This window comes from Leucoraja erinacea, chromosome 2, assembly GCF_028641065.1.
Source record: "Leucoraja erinacea ecotype New England chromosome 2, Leri_hhj_1, whole genome shotgun sequence".
NCBI lineage: Eukaryota > Metazoa > Chordata > Chondrichthyes > Rajiformes > Rajidae > Leucoraja > Leucoraja erinaceus.
The window spans coordinates 59,702,773-59,727,359 of record NC_073378.1 but is presented as its reverse complement, the minus strand read 5'-3'; the positions used below and the strand labels follow the sequence as shown (position 1 = coordinate 59,727,359).

General features: G+C 40.6%; 1 protein-coding gene across 1 annotated transcript in view; it reads right to left on the bottom strand.

Moving 5' to 3' along the window:
* The window catches only part of cobl (cordon-bleu WH2 repeat protein), a 242,208-nt gene that overhangs the window by 11,055 nt on the left and 206,566 nt on the right, over positions 1-24,587 (bottom strand). Inside the window, 5 exon segments of the mRNA XM_055657302.1 lie at positions 2,056-2,289; positions 16,884-17,003; positions 17,097-18,788; positions 18,790-19,118; positions 20,842-20,948. Coding sequence (XP_055513277.1) covers positions 2,056-2,289; positions 16,884-17,003; positions 17,097-18,788; positions 18,790-19,118; positions 20,842-20,948 — 2,482 coding nt within the window.

Here is a 24,587-nt window from a genome sequence, read left to right as displayed (position 1 = left end):
AAGTCACTATTTGCAAAACCATCTACCCGCCTCCCTTCAGACAAATTCCGGCCTCTGTGGAAGAATCTGCATTTCCCGTACTGGCCTTGGAACTTATGGAACGAGGGTAGCAACAACAGATTCTCAATTGCAACACATGGTCTAGGACTGAAGACAAGAATGAAAATCAAATATGTCTCCTTCAGCTAAGCCATGCATACTATCATTCACCCTATGAATTCGTCAAAATACTACTATTCTAAAAAGCCTAATGGGCCTGTCCCACTTAGGCAACTGCAGGTGACTATGCGGTCGCCACATGGACGCCACATGTTCGCGGGTAGTTGCCGGGAAGCGCCTTCATGGTCATGAGGCGTTCCCGCATTCTGGGAACTAGTCGCGGCCTCATTATGGTCGCCACAAATTTTTCAACATGTTGAAAAATTAGCGGCGATCAGAAAGAAGCCGCCATGGAGAGTAGCGAGAATTCTCGTGCCATAGGTGGGTCCCCAGGTCCTAGTGGGTTGCCAGGAGGTCAAAGGTTCTCGTAAGTTGTAGCCGGTGCTAACCGGTGAATTTCATTGGCTCACTGGGAAAAAAAACGTAAGTAGTAGTTTTCAGAACCAAGGATAGCCAACTTAATGTCCGCCGAGCTTCACAGCCGTGTATCTCTGGCTACTCAAAAGTTGTCTCCACTCCTCCCCCCCTCTTTTAAAGGACTTACATGACCCTTCCCGTACACAATGCTTTCACCGTCATAATTACAGCGCCAACCTTCCTGTTCATCGCAGTGTGTCTGTATCACATTTGATTTGTACCGTGTGAATTTCACTCAGACAGCGCTCCCCCCGCTTGCCCTGTCCCCCACCTGCATAACGGGCTGGTGAAGGAAGTGATGTGTGTGTGTGTGTGTTCCACTCTGACAGTCGCCTTTCCGTCTCTGGTTTTTCAGGCGACTGCCAGCAACTCGCCTGAAAAATTGCCTTAGTGGAACAGGCTCATTAGTACGTTGCTCCAAAGGAGACTGGATGCATTTGTCAGCTCTTGGAAAAAAGATATCCGCAACCTATTTAATGCATGAATGCTTATAAATGTGTGCATTGCCCGAGAGATGCAAAATATTCAGTACCTGTAGATAATGAAAGATAATAACATTTAATGTAGTAGTTCTTTTGATTTCCAGTGCCTGACTGTATCTACTTAATGGTGTGGTTGGAGGTTTGAATGTATTCATCATGAATATAACAGGGGTCGTTTTTTGCAGTGACCTGATGTTTTTCCAAGCCACAGGCTGTAATTGGCACGTGCAGTTCTGACACCAACTGTGCAAATACTGCCAAATTAGATTTGCAAACTGAAAGGCCCAAGATCGAGTGCACTTTTACCCAAGGTTGGATACGCACATAGTTTGGGGTGGGGGCAGGGATCTGTGGTAATCTAGCGATTCCTCTCTTGCCCAGATATTTTTGTAAATTATCCAAGACTCTGAATCCAATCTGCAAAAATTCCAGATATACATGTGTCATATGAATGCCAGTGCCCACCGTCCAAAACCTCAGTGGCCATGCATAGGTTTTAGGCAATGAGATATGGTGCCTATTCCTGTTTCCTTAACTCCTGGCCATGATGTTATCAGATACCAGATTAAATAAGCCACTCTATCTTGCATTCTGACCTACTTTATGGCAGCCTATACAAACACACAGCGTACAAAAGTACCATACAAGGCTACTTTTAAGGCTCACATTAGGTAACTTCCATAGTTCAAGCTCCTGAATGTGTTTGTGTATTGAGTGGACCAAAGCAAAATGTTCTGAGGCTTATTGGGGATTTTATCTGCGTTAACCTAGTGACTTTCAGCCCCAAAGGTTTGCTATGGAAGCTTATTTTATAGTATTAATTCTTGTACATAATCTAATGTTGAAAAGTTAGAAGCAACCGGCTTCACATACTCAGCATACAGGTCTGATGTTTGCTATCGAAAACTAGATGAAAGTAACTAGTTAACAATAGATACATAGGGTTAGGGGAGAAAAGAGAGAGACATGAATTCATGCATGGATTAAAAATTTATACCTTTCTGAGACGTGCTGCACCAGTTCCAGACTGAATTGCTTTCAATAATGCAGTCCGTGCATCTTCTTCATTGACAACAGACTTGGTTGAAAACTTTTCAGATTTTGTAAATTCTGCTGGTGGGGGAGGTGGAGAGGCAAGGTATTGTGATTCTGATTGAGAATATTCTCTTGCTGATGCAGAAGATACAACATTGTTTGTGTTCTGTATTTCGCTAGAAGCTGTTGAAGTTGTCTGTCAAAATAGTAAACATTGTTTTCACCAAAAATATGAACCTTGAAAAATTGTGAAAATTCATTGCAAGTAATAAATAGAACATAATGCAGGTAAAACTAGTGCATTTATAAATGACTTCCTTGCACCAAAGTACCAATAACATAAACTTTCACAGTAAGGCTTGATAAGAAACTTTAAACATGTGATATTCATGTTTAAACTTTGTGATAAATGCTACATGTGGATAAGAAGAAAAGTAGCCATTGCCATTTAACATGATTGTGGCTCTTTTGTCTGTAACTTCATTTCTGCATTCCCATCTACTCACTGTAATCCTGTTGCACTTTTGTTAACAAAAAATATCAATCTCTGCCTTAGATATGCTCAAATTTCTTTTCTACAGATAGAAACAGAATTGCAAAGATTCATGGTGCTCAGAGAAAAAAAGTGCCCCATGTCTCCATTTGAATCCATGACTTTTGATTTTTAAATGATGACCTCTGGTTCCAGATTTATTTTTCAGGTGAAATCATCCTGTCCACATCTATCCTGTGTGGACCCTTTCAAATCTTATGTTCCATTCAAGTACCTTCTCTTTCTTCCAAACGCCAGCAAATGCAAGCCCAGCAAATCCAACTCTTTTAAAGTATTTTGAATAAAATATTATTCCATTCTTTATGTCATTGGCACATCAACCTTCTTTTCAGGCTAGTCTAACAGAAACATGTTTGGTGCTGTTCCATCAAATTATAATACTTACCCATGGAAATGCTACATATCCAAAAATAAATCTGGGATACTGTGTGCAGTTCCTGTTGCCATACTATCGGAAGGATGTGATTAAACAAGAGAGGATGCAGGAAATACTGATCCGGTAGTCCTGAATTATGAGGAGAGACTGGATAGGCTGGGACTGGTCTCCCTGAAGTGACAAAGGCTCAGTGAGTGACCTTAGTATATAAAATAATGACGGGCACAGATAAGGTGGATGGTCACAGTCTTTTTCTAAGGGAAGTGGACTAAAATTAGAGGGCATAGGTTTAAGGTGAAAGGGGAAAGATTGAAAGGGGACCTGAAAGTAAGCTTTTCCACACAGAGGGTAGTAGATATATGGAATGAGTTGCCAGAGGCAGTGGCAAAGTACAATTACAATATTTTAAAGAGATTTGGTTGTTCAACCGTTCATGGATGGGAATGATTCAGAGGGACATGAGTCCAATGATGCCAAGCTGGAGCCACTTTCTTTGAAGAAAGCATACAACTTTCTTGCCTTATAACCTGAAGATGAAAGAAAGGGGAGTCACTTGTCACGGGATGCATGGTGGTTGATGTGTTCTTGCTTCTAATGCATTTGTGTGGCTGGTCCAGTTAAATATTTGGTAAAGTCCATTCTACATTAATAGTTAAGAATTACCTTCTTAATGATGAAGGTGATATGGTAGAAATAATTTCAATGCCCAATAACATTTTTTTTTAAAGATCTCAAGATCAACAAATGGACAAAAGGATTTGACAGCTCATTGCACTCAGTTTGAGGAATGATTGATCTCTAAGCACTGATTCGAACATAAAACGGTCTACCTGAGCCTTCAGTGACTCACTCTGCACCTCTTTAAGAATTCCCAAGATTCACAATCTCTGCAAAGGGTGGAGGCAGGTATAAAAACAGCATTTAAAAGACATTTGGACAGATATTTGGATATACTCTTGGGCTTGCGAGACATGGACAGACAGCTTAATCACTCCCATCTGACCATCTGCGCAGAATATTTCACCTCAAGTGACAAGACAAGATTGCAAATACCTAGATTCTATCCCAAACAAACCTCATCACCATTTTTACATTGTTGATGAGGTAGCAGGACATGTCGGAAGAATATCTGATGAAAGAAAACCAAAGTAGCTACTCTATGGAGAGCTAACTGAGGATAAATAATCATGTGGTGTACAGGAAAAGAGATTCAAAGACTGTCTTTGAATATCCCTGAAGAGTTCCAACATTGACCAACAAAAATTGAATCAACATTGGGTCCAAGTCCATAACTCCCTGAAATAGGCAACAGAAGGAGATGAGTGGTAAACAAGGCATACAATATGCATGCCTTCATTGGTCGGGGCGTTAGGAATCAGTAGCATATGTAATTCATACAATTGTAAGGGATTATGCAAAAAAGTAAGCAAATTATTAAAGCGCCTGTCCCACTTGGGCGTCACTTGCGCATCACACAGATGGCGCGCAACGATTTTGAGAATCCCAAAATCCTGGGTGGCCGCGTTACCGTGCGTCACTGCTTACGCCACCACGCGCCATGCGCACGTAATGCACGCCATGCACACGTAATGCATGCCATGCGTGCATTGTGCGTCATGACGCGTAAATGATGTAGCGTAAATGAAGCGCAAATGACGCCCAAGTAGGACAGGCCCTTAAGTGTTAGCTAAAATAGATGAGCGCGTGTCACTAACAAGATTTGCGAGACAACAAGACTATTGTATCACATAACTAAAGGAAAAAAAGCAATACAAACCATTACCACATGTCCTGCAAGAGGTTTTAAACATTCAGACCCAGAGGTGAGGATATTAAGTGATCCACAATTTCATTTAAAGGTCTGATTTTACTTCTGGTTTTAAATATTGAACTTTTTAAGGTTTCTTTTAACTTTTGAGTGTTATTGAAGATACTGAGCTTGCTTTATCTCTTGCATAACTATATTTTCTTAGGTTGCTCTCACCTTCATTTCTATACTTAACTTTTCCTGTTTTCATTTTCTTTTGCATTCAGTTTTCACAACTTAATTATTATTCCATCACACAATGCTTTACCAACATTTTTAATATAAATAGTGAAGAATAAAGGATGTACATTTCCATGAAAGATTATATTCCATAAAACATTTTCCATCTCTCCCATTTCCTTTGAACATCATGTTCCACAATTAAGTTTTCCACATAGTTTGGACTGGTATTTGCTGTTCGTTCTTTTCGAATTTAATCTTTGATCTTTCCCAATGTTTTCATGCAATGCCAGTTCTAATTTTATAATGGTTTCATAACTTTGTGAAGGATGAACATACTCCTAACTGATTTTTGTATTCATCATTACTTTAAGACTTGAAATTACATTGCGCTCCAAGATTTAAAATGCTCCACATGATCATGTGATACACTTTTCAAACACAGAATGATCATTCAGGTTAAAATAGGTGGCAATGGTTTGTGCAAAAGACAAACAACAAAACAACCAAACAAATTCTTCTACTGGATAAATAGTCAAGTCAAGTCAAGTCGAGTTTCTGGGATTTGTCACATCCACACATAACGAGATGTGCAGTGAAATGAACCTCCTGTGGCAATGCCCATAGTGCGTTCGCGGACTTTTGTGCAAGCCTTCTTGTCCTTGGCAGACAAACACAGATGGTAATGTTCCTGGACAAAACCACCAATTTCCTCAATTGCCTGAGGTGGTAAAGGCGCCGCCTTGCCATATCAAAATAAAGGCGCTGCCTTGCCTTACTCACGAGTGCTGAGGCGTGTGATGCCCACAATCATAACACACACAGGATATTCTTTTTCATAATAAATAATGGTTCAAGGTTCAAGGTTCCAACAAAAGCATCATGTTCTGTAGAGTTTAGTCCCTGGTGAGATAGGGGTCAGTTTACAGAGTCCGAATTGCCTCTGGATCCTTTTTGAAGAAACATGATCGTCAAGTCTGCTGAGCCAGAGTGACGGGGCCTTCTCAACCTCTTCCGTTGACTCACCGCATGGGGATCAACGGAGGCGTTTACAGCTTAGCAGTAAGCAGTGGAGGAGGCACACGTGAGGAAGATGACCAAGTACGAACAGCTGGACTGGGCTGGGCAGGGCTGGAAGGTAAGGTGTGTGCCCATCGAGGTTGGCTGCAGGGGTTCTGCAGGGCAATCGCTCTACAAAGGCTTGAGTTCACTGGGTATGAACGGAATGGAGAGGGAAAACTTCCCAGAGTGAGCAAGCGGATCTCGGATAGAACAGACTCGGGGAATCAATCTTCCCAACTTCCCAGTTTGACAAGGGGGGAAGGAGAGGCGCAGGCCGGTCCAGGAGGAAGTGAGGGCAGTGGTGGAGGAGCGATCTACCAGAGCGGTTGGCTTGAATCTGCAACAGGGGGCCTGGACAAGGTGGGAGCAGGCCATGGACCGAAAAGTCACATGGACTAAGCTCAGTCTTACCCAGCAGCGAACCTCTTCATCTAGGCAAAAAAACCTTGAGCATGGCTGTGAATCAGGAGAGGAGGTGCATGGGGAGGAGCGAATGCCACCTGAACACGTCGTCGTCTGATCAACCACGGCTGTGTCACCTGGGCGAGGGTGTCTGATGTTGAAAGACCCAAAACACTCAAATGACCCCAGTGTTGAGGATCATCAAGAGATGTATTTTATCAATCACGGATACAGACATTAAGGTTCAACGTTTTTTATTGTCCCAGGTACCAATTAAGTTTTATGTATTTATCTGTAGCAAAGTCATCTAAATACCCAAATTTCTAATGGACCATAATTATTCAAATTACAGCCTATTAATATAAAACAGAGTAGGTCAGCACCAAAACAGACCATTCAGCCCTGCCTGGATGCCATTCCAAACTAATTTCACCTGCTACATAAGATCCAGATCTCTCTATTCCCTCTCTGTTTATGTGTCTGTCTAAATGCTTCATAAATGTTGATGTCATATCTACTTTTACTACCATCCCTGGCAGCGTATTTCTAGCTCCCATCACCCTCTGTGTAAAACAGAAACTTGTCTTGTAGATCTATTTTAAACTTGTCCCCTCTAATTTTAAAACTATGCCCTCCAGTTTTTAACATTCCCTTCATGGGAAAAAAAGACGCTATCTACCCTATCTATGGGTTTCATAATTTTATAAACCTTTGTCAGGTCATCCCCTCAATCTCCAATGGTCCAGTGAAAACAATGCGAAGAAGACATTCCCCCATTTCCCAAATCGCCCCCCTGAAACCCTGACTGATACCATCTTAGTTCTAGATCCCAACCGGAAGAAATGCATCTCTGTTTTGTATAACTTGTTAGGGCCGGTTATATTGAAACCTCATACCTCATTAAAAGCTGCGTGGGAGGGTGAGCTGAATACGAAACTAACAGACCAGCAATGGGACTCTGCCTTGGATTTGATCCATTCTTCCTCCATATGTGCCCGTCATGGCCTAATCCAATGCAAAGTCCTTCACAAAGTCCACTACACAAATGCAAGATTATCTAGAATTTACCCCGCTGTTAGGGACACCTGCAACAGATGTAATCAATCTCCTGCCAACCATAGCCATATGTTTTGCTCTTGCCCCAAGCTAGCAGCCTTTTGGAGGAGTGCTTTCGAATTAATAAGCAGAGCCTACGGCCAGACTATTCCTCCAAACCCACTGTCAGCCATTTTCGGTACTCCTCCCAACACCAACCTCTCTGTTGCGGTGAAACGGGTTCTAGCTTTTACAACCTTGTTAGCCCGGAGACTGATCTTGCTTAACTGGAGGCTCACCTGTCCCCCGACACACGCCCGCTGGATTAAGGAGGTGCTTTACAATTTAAAGCTTGAAAAACTTAGGTTATCTCTCAGAGGCTCTACCAAGACATTCCTAGATACATGGAACCCTTTCTTGGAACTTGTTAACTCTCTCAACTTGTCCCCGGACTCGGAAGAGGACTGAGTGCTCTCCGCCATTGTTCTGCTCTACTGCAGCTGCTCTCCCCTTAACCCCCCCCCCCCCCCCCCCACACTAATTTATTTAATTATTTACTTATTTACTGTTATTCGTGACCCCTTTTTTTTTTTTTTAGTACTTTTTGTTTCGTTTATCTTACCATATTTGTGTGGATGTGGACATATGTGAGTGTTGTTTGTCCCCGTTTGGGTCCGACCTGATTCGGGTGGGTTGAAGGTGGGTAAGGGTAAGGGCTTTGAGGGTCGCTTACATACTGTTGCACAATTATGCCTTGACTGTCACTGTCTGTTATCATTGTATGTATGCAAATTGCTGTGAAATTCAAATAAAATGATTTAAATCATAAATGTTGATGTCATATCTACTTTTACTACCATCCCTGGCAGCGTATTTCTAGCTCCCATCACCCTCTGTGTAAAACAGAAACTTGTCTTGTAGATCTATTTTAAACATCCCCTCTAATTTTAAAACTATGCCCTCCAGTATTTAACATTCCCTTCATGGGAAAAAAGACGCTATCTACCCTATCTATGGGTTTCATAATTTTATAAACCTTTGTCAGGTCATCCCCTTAATCTCCAATGGTCCAGTGAAAACAATCAAACTTCTGCTAATGGCTAATACTCTCCAATCTAGTCGATATGAACTTCTTATGCACTCTTTCCAAAGCCTCTTCCTGTGGTGCGGTGAGCAGAATTGTATTCCAAAATTTTACACAGCTTCAACATGATTTGCTAACTTTTTTAGTCAATTCCCTAGACTATGACGGCAAGCATACTATATGCCATCTTTACCACCCAATGCACTTGGAGCTATGGAGTTGCACACCAAAAACCTCTGTAAATCAATGCTCCTAAAGGTCCTGCCATTTACTGTATGATTCTGCTGTGTGGGGATGTTCATGTTAAATTCTATCGTATATTGTGTTCTTTTTATTCGTATGGCTGTATGGTAATTCAAATTTCACTGTACCAATTGGTGCATATGATAATAAATGTATCTTGAACTTGAACTTTGCTCTTCCATTTAACCTCTCAAAATGCAGACATTCCTAATGTACTGATTAGAACTTTTTTTTTCAGGGAAAATAATTGCTTGAATTATACATTCTTTTAGGTGAATTCTAGTTTTAACACAGAAGCAAGGTTTGGGGTTAATCGTAACATCGACAATTAATGTTAATTTTTAAAACTAATCTCTTTTTCTGAGAAAGTAGCCAGATATACTTTTCCATTCATAACAATCTTCTCGACAATGCAAATATAAAATGCAAAACATTGTAATCAATCATTGTGAATCTAAATGGCCTTAGTCATAAAATCATAGTACAGAAACAAGCTCTTTTGACTTTCAAGTTCACTCTAATCAAGTACTGATTTACACTAATCCTATACTTATCTAATTTTATCCTTCCCACATTGCCATCAATTTCCACTGCCCCACCATGATTTCATAATCTCATCGCTTGTGTTTTTGTTTTGTTTATAGAAGGTTATCAAGTAAACTAGTGAGACAATACCAAAAGCTTGGTAATTGTTGTTACACAGAAATTAATTTGAGATTAAGATGGCACATTTTTCCATTTAAACGTTGGAAGAATTTCTACACAAGATATTATAGATGAATGACCACAGTGGTCATTGCATTTAGCTCTGATTTTCTGATCCAGTAGAAATTAGGACATTAACACAAGTATATCCTGGAGATTTTAGGCATGAAAAATAATGTTGTGTGGTAAAAAGGCCACTGTCAGATTAGGAATTTAACACTGCCTACATATTTATGTGTGAGCAAAACACATGGAACGGCCATAGCCACTTGCTGCTTGGTGCAAGTAGCTATTGGAGCAAGTAGCTAATAAAGGGAGTGTCAAAAAGATCTCTTTAGAAATCTTTTAAATTGGATTACCTGAATTCTTATTTGCATTATTTTAGTTTTTCCCTCGCAAACCTAGGTGTTCAGGGTCTGATGCTTCTCTTTTTTTTCAGTTAGGAATTCCCATGACAAACAATCTGCTTGCCTATTTGCAATGTTTTTTTCTTCGCAACAGCCAGAAGGCCTTGATAGTGGCTTTAGAAGCCACAAGACTAATACTCCTTGTGCCACTTTTCTATCTGTGTCTATTCAAATGCAGCCACAGCTAAAGATCAGCCTAATTATCTTTTACAATCTTAATGAGCAAAAGGCCTGAAACATACTTAACCTCTGTCAGAAGTTATATAGGGAATCCCTGGTGATTTCCACCTTTTGTGTCAGTTTATCTGGATTCCATGTCTGTGCATTGCAACATGAAAATCAGTGACAAGCTGATGGTGAGATGCTGCCACATCTGGCCTCCTGTTCAAACACTGGACTCACCTGTTAATCCAGTTTTGGAACATAGATATCCTGAGCTAAGCGGCTTTATCCAAAATACATTGGTGCCTTTAACCTTAATTGAAAAATTGCAGGCAAGTAATTTAGTTTAATTTCTTATGAAGAACTTTCTGATACTTTAAGGTTTTAATATAATACATTTTGATATGAAGTAATTTTGTGAAAAGTATTTATTTGATGTTTTCTTCTTCAGCTCGACTTTATAAGCCAGCACTTTCTGAGGTTTAAAGAGGTTTGACATGTCAGCGAACACTCTCCTAAACTTCTACAGATCGACTGTAGAAAATATCCTGACTGGTTGCGCCATAGCCAGTCACAGCATTTCCAACGAACAGGAATGCAAGTGGCTGCAGAGAGTGGTGGGCTCAGCCTGGTCCACCACAGGCATAGCCCTCCCCAGCACTGAAAGCATTCATATCAGTTGCTGCCTCAAGATTATGGCATCTATCATCAAAGATTCCCCACCATCTGGGTAAAGCCCTCTTCTCTTTGTTAACATCGGGTAGGAGGTAAAGAAGCCTGAAGTTTACACCATCAGGTTAAAAAACAGCAGCTTTCCTATAATTATCACTATCAGGTTCTCGAACCGACCTGCAGAGCCCCTATCCTACCTTGGAAATAGAAAACTACAGACCACCTCTTACACTGACATGGACTTGTTTATTTTTCTACTTATGTTTTTTTTAATTTTACAGTCTCTTTCTCTTATCACTGTCCTGCAGAACTTATTTAATTTATGTTTGAATTATTTTTCTGTTTGTTGTCTGCATCCATGTTCCTGTGACACTATGACGCTGCTTAAGTAAGATTTTCTTGCATTCATACCTCTTCGTACTTGTGCATATAACAATGTACACAATATGATTGGACGACTCAATGATTATCAGCGCCATTCAACAATCTCACTGAGAGTTGTTTGGCACTTGCAGTGCCCTCCATAATGTTTGTGACAAAGACCCATCATTTCTTTATTTGCCTCTGTACTCCACAATTTGAGATTTGTAATAGAAAAAAAATCACATGTGGTTAAGTGCACATTGTCAGATTTTATTAAAGGCCATTTTTATACATTTTGGTTACTCCGCTATCTTTAAGAGCCCTATCTAGCTCTCTCTTGAAAGTATCCAGAGAACCTGCCTCCACCGCCCTCAGAGGCAGAGAATTCCACAGACTCACAACTCTCTGTGTGAAAAAGTGTTTCCTCATCTCCGTTCTAAATAGCTTACCCCTAATTCTTAAACTGTGGCCCCTGGTTCTGGACTCCCCAACATCGGGACATGTTTCCTGCCTCTAGCGTGTCCAAACCCATAATAATATTATTTGTTTCAATAAGATCCCCTCTCATACTTCTAAATTCCAGAGTATACAAGCCCAGCCGCTCCATTCTCTCAGCATATGACAGTTCTGCCATCCTGGGAATTAACCTTGTAAAGCCATGCTGCACTCCCTCAATAGCAATAATATCCTTTCTCAAATTAGGGGACCAAAACTGCACACAATACTCCAGGTGTAGTCTCACTTGGGCCCTTTATAACTGCAAAAGGATATCTTTGCTCCTATACTAAACTCCTCTTGTTATGAAGGCCATTCACTTTCTTCACTGCCTGCTGTACCTGCATGCTTACTTTCATTGGCTGATGAACAAGGACCCCCAGATCCTGTTGTACTTCCCCTTTTCCCAACTTGACACAATTTAGATAATAATCTGCCTTCCTGTTTTTAGGGCACCATAAACCACATGGTTTCACAGGTGTTTGTAATTGCTCAGGTGTGTTTAAATGCCTCCTTAATGCAGCTCTCAGCACCTAGTCTTTCCTCCAGTCTTTCCATTACCTTTGGAAACTTTTATTGCTGTTTATCAACATGAGGACCAAATTTGTACCAATGAAGTTCAAATAAGCTATTATGAGACTAAGAACCAAGAAAAAAACTGTTAGAGACATCAGCCAAACCTTTGGCTTACCAAAATCAACTGTTTGGAACATCTGTTTGGCGGTGCAGGCTCAAAGGGCCAAAAGGCCTAGTCCTGCACCTATTTTCTATGTATCTATGTATCATTAAGAAGAAAGAGAGCATTGGTGAGCTTACTAATCACAAAGGGACTGGCAGGCCAAGGAAGGCCTCCACAGCTTATGACAGACAAATTCATTCTATAATAAAGAAAAATCCCCAAACACCTGTCTGACAGATCAGAAATATTCTTCAGGAGTCAGGTGTGGAATTGCCAATGACCACTATCCGCAGAAGAATTCATGAACAGAATTACAGAGGCTACACTGTAAAATGCAAACTACTGGTTAGTCGCAAAAATAGGATGACCAGGCTACAGTTTGCCAAGAAGTACTTAAAAGAGCAACCACAGTTCTGGAAAAGGGTATTGTGGACAGATGAGAATAAGATTAACTTGTATCAGAGTTATGGCAAGAGCAAAGTATGGAGGAGGGAAGGAACTGTCCAAGATCCAAAGCATACCACCTCATCTGTGAAACACGGTGGTGGGGGTGTTATGGCCTGGGCATGTATAGCTGCTGAAGGTACTGGCTCACTTATCTTCATTGATGATACAACTGCTGATGGTAGTAGTATAATGAATTCTGAAGTGTGTAGACACATCCTATCTGCCCAAGTTCAAACTAATGCCTCAAAACTCATTGGCCGGCGGTTCATTCTACAGCAAGACAATGATCCCAAACATACTGCTAAAGCAACAAAGGACTTTTTCAAAGCCAAGAAATTGTCAATTCTTGAGTTGCCAAGTCAATCACCCGATTTGAACCCAATTGAGCATGCCTTTTATAGGCTGAAGAGAAAACTGAAGCCCTCAAAACAAGCATAAGCTAAAGATGGCTACAATACAGGCCTGGCAGAGCATCACCAGAGAAGACACCCAGCAACTGGTGGTGTCCATGAATCGCAGACTTCAAGCAGTCATTGCATGCAAACGATATGCAACAAAATACTAAACATGACTACTTTCATTTACATGACATTTCTGTGTCCCAAACATTATGGTGCCCTGAAATAGGGGGGGACTATGTCTAAACACTGCTGTAATTTCTACATGGTGAAATCAAAATGTATAAAAATGGCCTTTATTAAAATCTGACAATGTGCAGTTTAACCACATGTGATTATTTATTCTATTAAAAAACTCAAATTGTGGAGTACAGAAGCAAATAAATATATGTCTGTGTCCCAAACATTATGGAGGGCATTGTAGATATCAGTGTATTGTAACTGTGGTCGGTCTTGGTCTTCCACTGTGAGTGTTCATAGATACAAACCCCATATTCTTTACAAAGCAAAATCTGCTTGGGCTGTATGTTGTGTGTAGTTGTGCCAGCAGGAACCTTGCACAATTCCTGACTTCCATCTGGTACTCCATCAGCAACGTCGCCAGGGATTCATTCTGGAATAGCTGATTGTGAAGGTCGGTTTTTAACATGTTCTAATGAGCAATGTGGCTATTTACTGCTGTTGCAGGGTTGAGACTGCATCCTGAGTGGCACAGCAAGTGTGGGTCATTGCTGGGACTGGCATATTGAGCCAGGTGGTGGCAAACAGCCTGGGTCCAACAGTCTCTCTAATGGGGCATCAACACAGAGCAGGTGCTGCCATTCCCCAGCAATGGGTCAAATTAATGTACCAGCCAGGATGCACCTCTGAGCTTTTAATCTTCATGCTGAGCAGCCACCAGCTTTGACTTTGCCAATACCAGCCCACAAAGGCAACTCCAACACTTCTAAATGCCTTCTCATGTGGGCCGCATGGTGCCACAGCTGTAAAGTTGCTATCTTACACGCCAAATACCCGGGTTCGATCCTGAGTTCGGGTGCTGTCTTTATGGAGTTGTACATTCTCCCCGCGACCTGCGTTGGTTTTGTTGTGAGCTCCGGTATCCAGTAATTGTATATTGCCCCTTGTGTGTGTTGAAAAGTGTTAAGGGCCCGTCCCACTTGGGCATCATTTGCACGTCACGCAGGTGGTGCTGGAGAATCCCGAAATCCTGGGGCGCCGCGCGCTACTGCGCGTCACTGCCTACACCACCACGTCTCACCGCGCGCCATGTGCGCGTAATGCACGCCATGCGTGCGTTACACCCATGTCGTGACGCACAAATGATGTTGTGTAAATGACGTGCAAATAACGCCCAAGCGGGACAGGTCCTTTAATGTGCGTGGGATCCCTTGTCAGCATGGACTTGGTGGGCCAAAGGCCCTGTCTCTGTGCCGTGTCTCTAAACTAAACTAAACTAAAAATGTCTGAGCCAAGATCGCATGGTAAATCCAGTGCTGTTAAAGGGCCAGTGTGGAGAAGGGTCTTAACACAGCATGAGGAGGACAGGAGTTTGCAATCAGCTTTCTGATATTTCGGTACCTGGGAAAATGTCCTGAATGTTTAGCAAATTACCAGTACAGCCATGAGATATCAAAATGCCATCAGTGCAACTGGGGGGCTGGCAACAAAACCTACCACATGTTGAGTCCTACAGAGTGAAAAGGTGTGACCTCAAGAGCCGAATGAGAAAAATATGAGTGGCAGGCTGGACTGAATGTACCGGATGAAACAGCAATGCCATCCTGCCCAACATTACAAAAGCAGCACCTGTCCACTCTCTTCACCTTGTGCGCCTCCCTGAATCGAAGAAAAATTGAGTTAAATTATCTAAAAAGAATCCCATCAGTTTTTCAGTCTCGCGGTATTTGCCTATTACTATAACCCGTTTTTCTTGTTAAATATTGATAAATCTTCTGTGCCGTCTCAGCAACATGTTTTTATTGCCCGTTGATTTTCCCATAGAACTGCTACCATAACAAAAGGAAGCTCAACTGTTAAGACCTGAATGACCAGGAAATCCTTCTGAACACTCCCAATCATTTTTCATTATAAACAAAATTTTATATAAATAAGCTCTGGTAGAATTCTCATTACTGACTCTGAAACTCCTGGGGTCAACAAGTTCAAAATGCAAACACTTAATTTGATCTGTCACGTTAATGTTGTAGCAAGGAAGGGGTCAGTGCTGAAGTTCCTGCCTTTCATATGTGAAGATCTGTCCATTCATAGAGAATCTGCACTCCACAATTTGCGATTTATAATTTAAAAAATCACATGTGGCTAAAGTGCACATTGTCATTTTAATAAAGGCAATTTTTAGTACATTTTATTTAGGGGGTCACAGCATGTATGAAAGGAAATGGCACAGCCCGAGTGTATTTCCTTCGCTACATAGTCTCACCCGCATCCCCCCATTTCAGGACAAACCATAATTTATTTGCCTCTTCCACAACTTGCGACACATGAAAGTGTCATGTCAAATGAAAGTAGAAATGTTGTCTCCCCCATCCCCCCATTTCAATGCACCATAATGTTTGGGACACAGAAGTGTCATGTAAATGAAAGTAGAAATGTTTGGTATTTTGTTGCATATCCTTTGCATGCAATGACTGCTTGAAGTCTGCGATTCATGGACATCACCAGTTGCTGGATGTCTTCTAGGGTCATGCTCTGTCAGGCCTGTATTGCAGCCGTCTTTAGCTTATGCTTGTTTTAGGGGCTAGTCCCCTTCAGTTTTGTCTTCAGCATATTAAAGGCATGCTCAATTGGGTTCAGATTGGGTGATTGATGGCCACTCAAAAATTGTCAATTTTTTAGCTCCTTTGTTGCTTTAGCACTATGTTTGCGATCATTATCTTGCTGTAGAATGAACTACAGACCAATGAGTTTTTAAGCATTTGATTGAACTTGAGCAGATAGGATGTGGCTATACACTTCAGAATTCATTATGCTACTACCATCAGCAGTTGTATCATCAATGAAGATAAGTGAGCCAGTACCTTCAGCAGCCATACATGCCCAGGCCATAACACCCCCACCACCGTGTTTCACAGATGAGGTGGTATGCTTTGGATCTTGGGCAGTACTTCTTGGCAAACTGTAACCTAGCCATAGGTACACAAAAATGCTGGAGAAACTCAGCGGATGCAGCAGCATCTATGGAGCGAAGGAACATGTGTCCCAAACATTATGTTGCCCTGAAATGGGGAAACTATGTACAAACACTGATATAATTTCTACATGGTGAAACCAAAATGTACAAAAATGGCCTTTAATAAAATCTGACAAGTGCACTTTAACCACATGTGATTTTTTTTCTATTACAAATCTCAACGTGGTGTACAGAGGCAAATAAATAAATGATGGGTCTTTGTCCCAAACATTATGGAAGGCACTTTTACACCACTAATGTATCTTGCTCGAAAACAGTTTTGGTTTACAGAATCAGAAAAGTGACACTAGGGCTCTGATTCCATATTAACTACTTTGCAAGTTGAAGGACAGCCACCACTTGACAGGGTACTGCTAATCAAATTGCAGGATACTCAACACTTCTGTCAGATCTAGGGAGGGAAGAATGTGCATCCAAATGTTCTTCCAATACCCAGTTTGCACACACCAAGCATTCATGATGTTTTCCTAAATTGATAAGAAAAATATTGAGCACATTATATTTACCTTTGTCAGTTTTGAAAGACCACTGTGTGCTCTTATTGATGCCAAGAGTGCAGAGTGTTCATTCTCTATTGCAATAATTGACGATTGCCTCATGTTACTATCCATCATTTTATCAGAAGTCTAGCAAAAAGAGAACATTCATCAGATATGACACATTGAAACAACTGGATTCATCATTAGAAAATCAAAATTAAACAATCAAATGTTTTATACCTTTCTAAGTCGTTCTTTGTTTTCTCCTGACTGGATAGCTTTCATCAAGGTGCTGTGTCTGCATTCGTCTTTTGGGACAGGCTTCGGAATGATGGGCTTGAATTTCTTGACAGGGCCAAATATGCTGGAATTGGGTTTGATATTAAAACGATTTAAGTTAAAGGACTGTGAATTTTCTGATTCCTCAGTTGATGCTATTTCAGTTCTAGCAACAGAGGTTGTTGGCAGATTTAAGGTAGAAATGTTATCTGAAATGCAGTCACTCTGTCTTGCTTCAGTAGAATGAGTTTTAACAGAGACTGAAAATGAAGTTGAATATGGAGTGAATGTAAACGTTTTGGTCATGTCAACTATTTGATCATTTGGAGAACTGGAGATCACACCTTTCACAGATGCTGATTGGAAGGCACTTTGTGGAATCAAACTCTTTGCAGTGGTGATTTGCTCATTTGTGGAAATTGATTCCTTTAATATTATCTGGGATGGTTGTTTCTGGAAAGTAATTTTGTTAAAGGCATTTGTTTGATCTGATGCATTTTTAATTAAGCAGTTCTGATTTAGAACATCATCAGTATCAATGCTTTCTTGTGGCAAAACATTTAATTTATTCAGCACTTTTGTAACATCTTCTGTGTTACAGCTGGAATTATGTGCAAACTCTGTGTTCAGTGGGCTTCTCATCTTTGAAGATTTGGGAGAAGATTTCTCCTCAACAGAACTAAATTTATTTGTGTCATCAGATCTTCTCTCAAATCCATTTCTAAACTGACCAAAAGATTTATTCCTAGCTTCAGTTTTTGTTGCTTGTAGTCCTGTGTAATGGCAAATTGCTGAGGCAACATCTTGGCTTGAGCTTCTTCTGTAGGGCCTGATAAAATTATTTATTTTGGGCTGACTATTTACAGGCATGCTTGTCATTTTAACATTCGACGGCACATCTGCCACAAATGGTTTCTCCTCAGTGGATTGCGAATAGTTTTTACCTTTGGTACTTGCAGCTGCAACCTGTGCAGTACCTGCAATGGATGTGGGGAATAGAATTGTTGACTGTTTTTCTGGCCCTTGCTGCTGCAACTTAGCAGCTGTGCATTCTGATTTATTTATCATCCCAATTTTAGCTATATTGGCATACTGCAGGTTATTCTTATCTGTACTTTTCACATTCCAAAATGCCTTTGCCCTCCCTACAAGTGATTCTTTGTCAGTGGCTAAACTCTTTGATGCAGTCTCTTTACTTATTTTTTCATTGCTCTTTGCATGCATTAAATTGCCTTGATCATCAATCTTGATAGCAAATGTGTCTCGTGACAAATGTTCTCTTTGCTGAGGTTTTACAGTTGGCTTTAGTGGAATAACTGTGAATGTTCTCATACCTACTTTTGGAACACAGTCATTAGTAATTTTGTTGGCAGTGATTAGCCGTCTGTCTGATGTATGTATGTGTTCTTGAGTATGAGTTGTTGCTGAATACCTCTCAACTTGCCTCCCATGTTTTGATTGGCAGTTTCTCTCTTCCAATACTACTGTGTCAATCTTTGCAGGTGCAGCGCTGCGCATGTTTTTCCCAACATTCCCTCTAATCTGCATATCACATGCCAGTTCTGTTGCTGGGAAAGTCATTTTTAATTTGCTTTCTCCAGGCTTCATCTCATCTTGAACAACCTCTGTTTTCAAAAGTTCCTGTGTTTTTTTTAATAGGCTCTCTTGACACATCAATGCAGTCAACAACATTTGAAAGATGGGATGTACTGGATGACAAATAAGATGGGGACCGCTCATAAATATTGGTTATGCAAGTTCCAGTTGTAACTTTTGAGTTTGTTTCTCCATTCCTGTCTGTAATAGCTAATCCTTTTACTTTTGAAGGTTTTGGAACTTCTTTCAGTAATACCTCCTCTTCGACTTTCTCTTGGCAAGTCCATGGTACTTCATCAATGATTGTCACTGGCACAGTTTCCTGCTCATCAACTGTTCTTTCAGACAATGTAGAAGACTTTTTGGAGGCCAATTCTTCTTGCATTGCTGCCAAATAAATATTTAGAAATCGGTACATGTTTAAATAAAACCTTTTGGTTGCACACAAAAAGATTACACGGATTATTTTAAGATAACTCACCCCTCTACTGCCTAGTCATCCCAAATTTCACTGATTTTGATGAAAGAGATTTGGTACAAATCCAGTTAATCTAGAGCATTACAGGCGGGAGGGAGGGAGGATGGGAAGGAGGTTTTAGAATTACCTAACAAGCACTGTAAAATTCACACTAAACTAGTAGTATATATTTTTTCAGAACTTTCTCATATTTTAGCAAAATTGACAGATCTACAAGCTACTTTGTGCATCAAAAGTCACAGTAGTTTGGCAACGTGCCACAGACCTGTGCTTATTTTCTGCAACATTCTATGGCTAAGACACATGGAAAATAGCATCAGACTTTCAGTTTAGGGTGTAGGATCTTCAAGGTCAGGTTTAGTATTGGTGAGTTGGGTGGGGAAGTCTTGATTGCTTTAAGGCAAAATGGTTGGGCAGCATAATCAGGGAAGCAACTATTTTTTTTGGTGAGCATCACAATAAGAATTGGACTGTTAGTCGAGTGGTGACGAGAGGAAACAACATCAGCTGCCTTGTGGGGTTGGGAATGGAAGAGAAGGCCTGTGCATTCCACTGAACAGCCACAGGCTAGGTAGGAGTGGTACTCTAAATGTAGTGGAATGACATGGAGAGTTGAGATGATGGAGGAAATAAGCTGGGGAGAAGATCTTGGAGGAGGAGGTAAAAGTGAAAATCAAGTTGCGAGAGCTAAACAGCACTGCAGAAAAGGATGGCTGGGAATGGTGGATGTGTCAGAGAGTGAATTGTGGGGAAAGGTGGCGAGACTAAGGGAGAAAATTGGACATAAGATTATTCTAGAGAGGGGAGGAGGAGATCAGAGAAAAATTGGAGCAGTCAGTGGTGAAATTAGAGGTACAGGAATTGAGATTGCAGGATAGTGTGAGTTCATTGTATTGGGGGGATTGGTGGGGGGGGGGGGGGTGGGGGGGGGGGGGTCAGAAAACAGTGATATCTACCTGGAGGAAGGCCAAAGCAGACATCAACCCTGTGGCTGTGACCTGCTTCTGCACTTTCTTGGACCTCTGGTGCTTGTAAAATGATATCAAATGGGTGGTGTTTGCCAATTGGCATCACTGCATATGCTCAGTCACCTCAGTGGGCAGTATGTCATTTGCAAGGAAATCTCAGCACCAATTTCAGTCAACATCTTTGGCTTGACCGGAAAATGATCCTCTAACCACAAATATTTATGAACCTCCTCGGGTTATGGATTCCTTTTCCTTATGTTTCTTCCAGCACTAAACAAATGAGTCTTGGATATCAAGTGGTTGATATTAAATCCCTAACTTAAGGGGACTGGCTCACACTCCTCTTACAACATTTATCAGTGACACTTGTACAAGTTACTACTCTTAGAGTGCCCTGAAGCCTAATAACAGAAGTCACAACACCAGGAGAGCCCTGAAGCCTTATAGCATTAATGCTGTGCTCCATCATGTTGATGAACACCAAAATACATCTTGAAAATTGAAGTATTGGCCCAGATGCAGTTTTTATTCAAAACATTTACTATAATTGGATTTTAGTTGCATTGATCAAAAATAAGCCAAATATATTAAATATGAAATGATGTAAGTATTTTTACTTAATTTTTTTTCAAAGCTCTGAAATACTGAATGAAGCAATTCTGACCTGGCAGTTCTGCGTCCAGTTCGGCCAATGACAGATTCACCTGGGCTGCAATGGAGACTTTACCTTCCTCTTTCCAGTTAGATTCAGCATGCGAGGCAGTTTCAAATCTAAGTTACACAGGTTCAATGGATTAAATGCAACTATATCATCTGTACAATTGTTTCACAATAATATGGCAATATTTATTCAAATACAATAACCTTCTTTAATTCAGGATTTGAGCATTTCAAAATCTTTATTATTTCCAAGATTTAGATGAGCCTAGTCCTTTTATTGAAAATATGCCCTTGTTTACTTAAATCCAGTTTGGTATTAATTTATCTGATATACCAGCAAACAGAACCAATATATTCTGTACGCTTTATACATCTGGCACATTACAACAATATGCAACAATGACTAGAGCAGTATGTTGTAATGTCCTTTTTAACAGATAGCTTATGCAGGCGTAGTATACGTATTGAAGAAAAGTAGTAATATTTAATAAATTATAACAATAAAATTTCAGTTCAGTTAGGCAATAATTTCTCCTTTTGTTTAAAGTTAACATCTAACATGTGGAGTAACTATTTGCTCCAAAACAAATAGACGCCAGCAACATTACAATTTTGCTAAAATCTGACTTTGCTCAAATTTGTACAATGCAAATTCTTACAGAATTCACAAATCATGAACAAAATTTGAGATATGGAATAAAACTAATTTTCACGCAATTTGTGTGAAAGTAAATAACTCAACACAATTATTTTCGACTTGGCAGAATTAGAATTGACACAGCTTTGCTTCAGGAAAAATCGCAATACTGTCTGTTTTCTGGGAATGCTACTCCCCCATATAATGGAGGTAGATTCTATAACCTGTGGTTTGAAACAATATTTCACATTTTTTCCATTGGCATGGTGTGTAACAAAAAACTGTGGTCTGAATTATACCCTCACTTCAGCTATTATCCCGGAGCAAACCACCAGCAAACATCATCATGTTCCAGACTTCATTAAAGATAGAACAGTGGACAAATGCCAGTACATCCAACTTCCTATCCAGCAGCCAGTTCGGTTTTATAATATCAAGGAACTGTTGATGCTGGTGTACATATTCTTAAGCTCCTCGTAGTGTCTGTCCACGGATGCAAGAAGACTTTAGAGACGCAGCGTGGAAACAGGCCCTTCGGCCCACCAAGTCCGTGCCGACCAGCGATCATCCTGTATACCAACACTATCTTACACACCAGGGCAAATCGATCAAAGCCAATTAACCTGCAAATCTGTACATTTTTGGAATGTGGGAGGAAACCGGTGAAAACCCACCTAGTCACAGAGAGAACATACAAACTCCATACAGACAGCACCCATAGTCAGGGTCAAACCCAGGTCTCTGGCGCTGTAAGGCAACAGCTCTACAGGGGCGCCACTCTGCCGCATAACAAACTTCCACAATGTTCTCATCTCCAGGACTGGGAAATTTGCTGACTGAGTTTGCACCACATTAAATCTGGCACAACACACTAAAATGAAGAGACACAAAAAGCTGGAGTAACTCAGTGGGTCAGGCAGCATCTAAAGAGAAAAGGTAATGTTTCGCATTGAGACCCTTCTTCAGACTCAGACTTCAGCCTTTCCTTCATGTCTGAAGAAGGGTCCCAACCTGAAACGTCACCTATTCTCCAGAGATGCTGGCTGACCTGCTGAGTTACTCTAGCACTTGGTGTCTATCTTTGGTTTAAACCAATATCTGCAAATTCTTCCTACCCCTTAAAAAGGAATCCAGGAAATCAGGAAGGAGTGAGTGTGAAAGAGAGATATTTGTGAAGTTCCCAAAATATTTTGAATCTACCTTCATTTTAAAGGCAGCTTGAACAGTCAGTGAGCCAGTGTACATAAGCTGTCACTAGTTGTCAAAGCTACCTTGACAGCATAGTCAACCAACTATGCTGGGAGTGGCCAATAATACATTGTGCTGTGCTGGGAACTGGCTTCCCCCCTCCCAAAAGGAACTACCGGGACCACACGGGAAGTTAATAGCACATTCCATGAGCGGGGAGCCAATTTTCTCAGGCAGTGAATTACCTATCTGATTAGAACAAAATATGCAACAGCAAATACAATTTTTTTAGCTTACAACTACAATGGGAACTTGGAGGATACATGAATTGTTTTGAAACTAGACCTGTTGTGCCAGTTTAGAAAAGCTTGCTTATCTATTATGGCCGGACATGCTTGGGTAAAAGCACAATAACAATTAAAAAAAGTTTTTGGACACAGTTGCATTTAACTATTATATAACCAAAACCCAGAGAACATTCGACTTTGCAGTTTTATGTGAATTGATGTGTGTGTCATTGATAAGCTGTCATCTTCAGAGCTCTGTATCAAGTGCTAAAATGTGGATGAAGCTGGGTAGCTCTCTCTTAGCTGGGACAGGGCCAAATAGCCTCCTCCTGCATCATCAATTTTCCACGATTCAGCCCACAACTTCTTCCCTTGTTATTCCATGGCTACTTAAAATGCTGCACATCAAAATTAGACTACAATGAGTGAAAAGCAGAATAATTGTTGAAATATTTACGAGTTTAGGTATGGACAACCACAGTGCATTTTGAAACGCATTCTGAAAAGTCAAAATATCGTGCAAGCAGGACTAAAAGTATCTCCCTTACTATGCAAAAAGAGGGGGCACCTTTTAACCCCCAGGAAGGGCTAACCTGCACTTTAGTGGAGGATTGGCAATATTACATTTGGTATTGGGGTTAGAGCCTCAGATTTTATCAAGCATTCAATTGCGAGAAGTGTTCTCTGCATATGAGAACCTACATGATAAATCAAAACAGGAACTTACAGATCCGACTGTTTTTACCAAGTTACTTGCCTGTCAGAAGGTGAACAAGTGCTTGCCCCAGGCCCTCATGCTAGCTGTTATTCTGTTCCCTCCCACCACACCATATATTTGCAAAATGCAGGGTGGAAGGAAGTGTAGTCCAGATAACTGGGAGTCAGTAGGTTGGTAAAAGATGTCAGTCGATAGTTTATCCCCTGTGATGGAGACAGAGAGACCAAGAAAGGAGAGAGAGGTTTTGGAGATAGTTCAGGTGAATTTGAGAGCAGGGTGAAAGTTAGTAGTGAAGCTGATGAAATCATTGAGCTCTGTCTGGATGCAGGAGTTGTTGATTGATGATGAAGTTGTTGATGTAGCGGAGAAAGAGTTGGGGGAAAGAGCAATGTTTGCTTGTTCTTTCTTTCTCCACATATAAACATGCTTCAATAGTATTAGGACCATCTTTTCCTTAAAGGAATCTCAATGTTTTATAATTGTATTTTCTGCTCTCTCTTCATTAAAAGTGTGTAATATGTGTACAAAGTGAAGTCTTCAAGTCCATTGCAGGGACTTCAGATTAATACACAAAATACTTAAAATCATTCAAAAGATCTACTCAGAATACAGTACGATATAGAGTAGTGTACAAGTCTATGAGAATTAATCCAGGAAAATCCCATCTGCAAGAATGCAGACGGTTGCTGTTATAGCGAGACAATCTGTTGGAAAGTGCAATAATGTACTACATGAAGTACTTTAACATGAATGCACTGTTTTCCAAGTTTTCAAATTAGGTCAATAATGATGATCAAAATGATTGTAATAGACTTCTTTAGTTCTACATTCCACTCCATAAAAAGAGTACATGAATTATGAAGGTGATGTAAATGAAGGATAAGATGCATTTAATAAAGCACAGTAACAAATACACACAG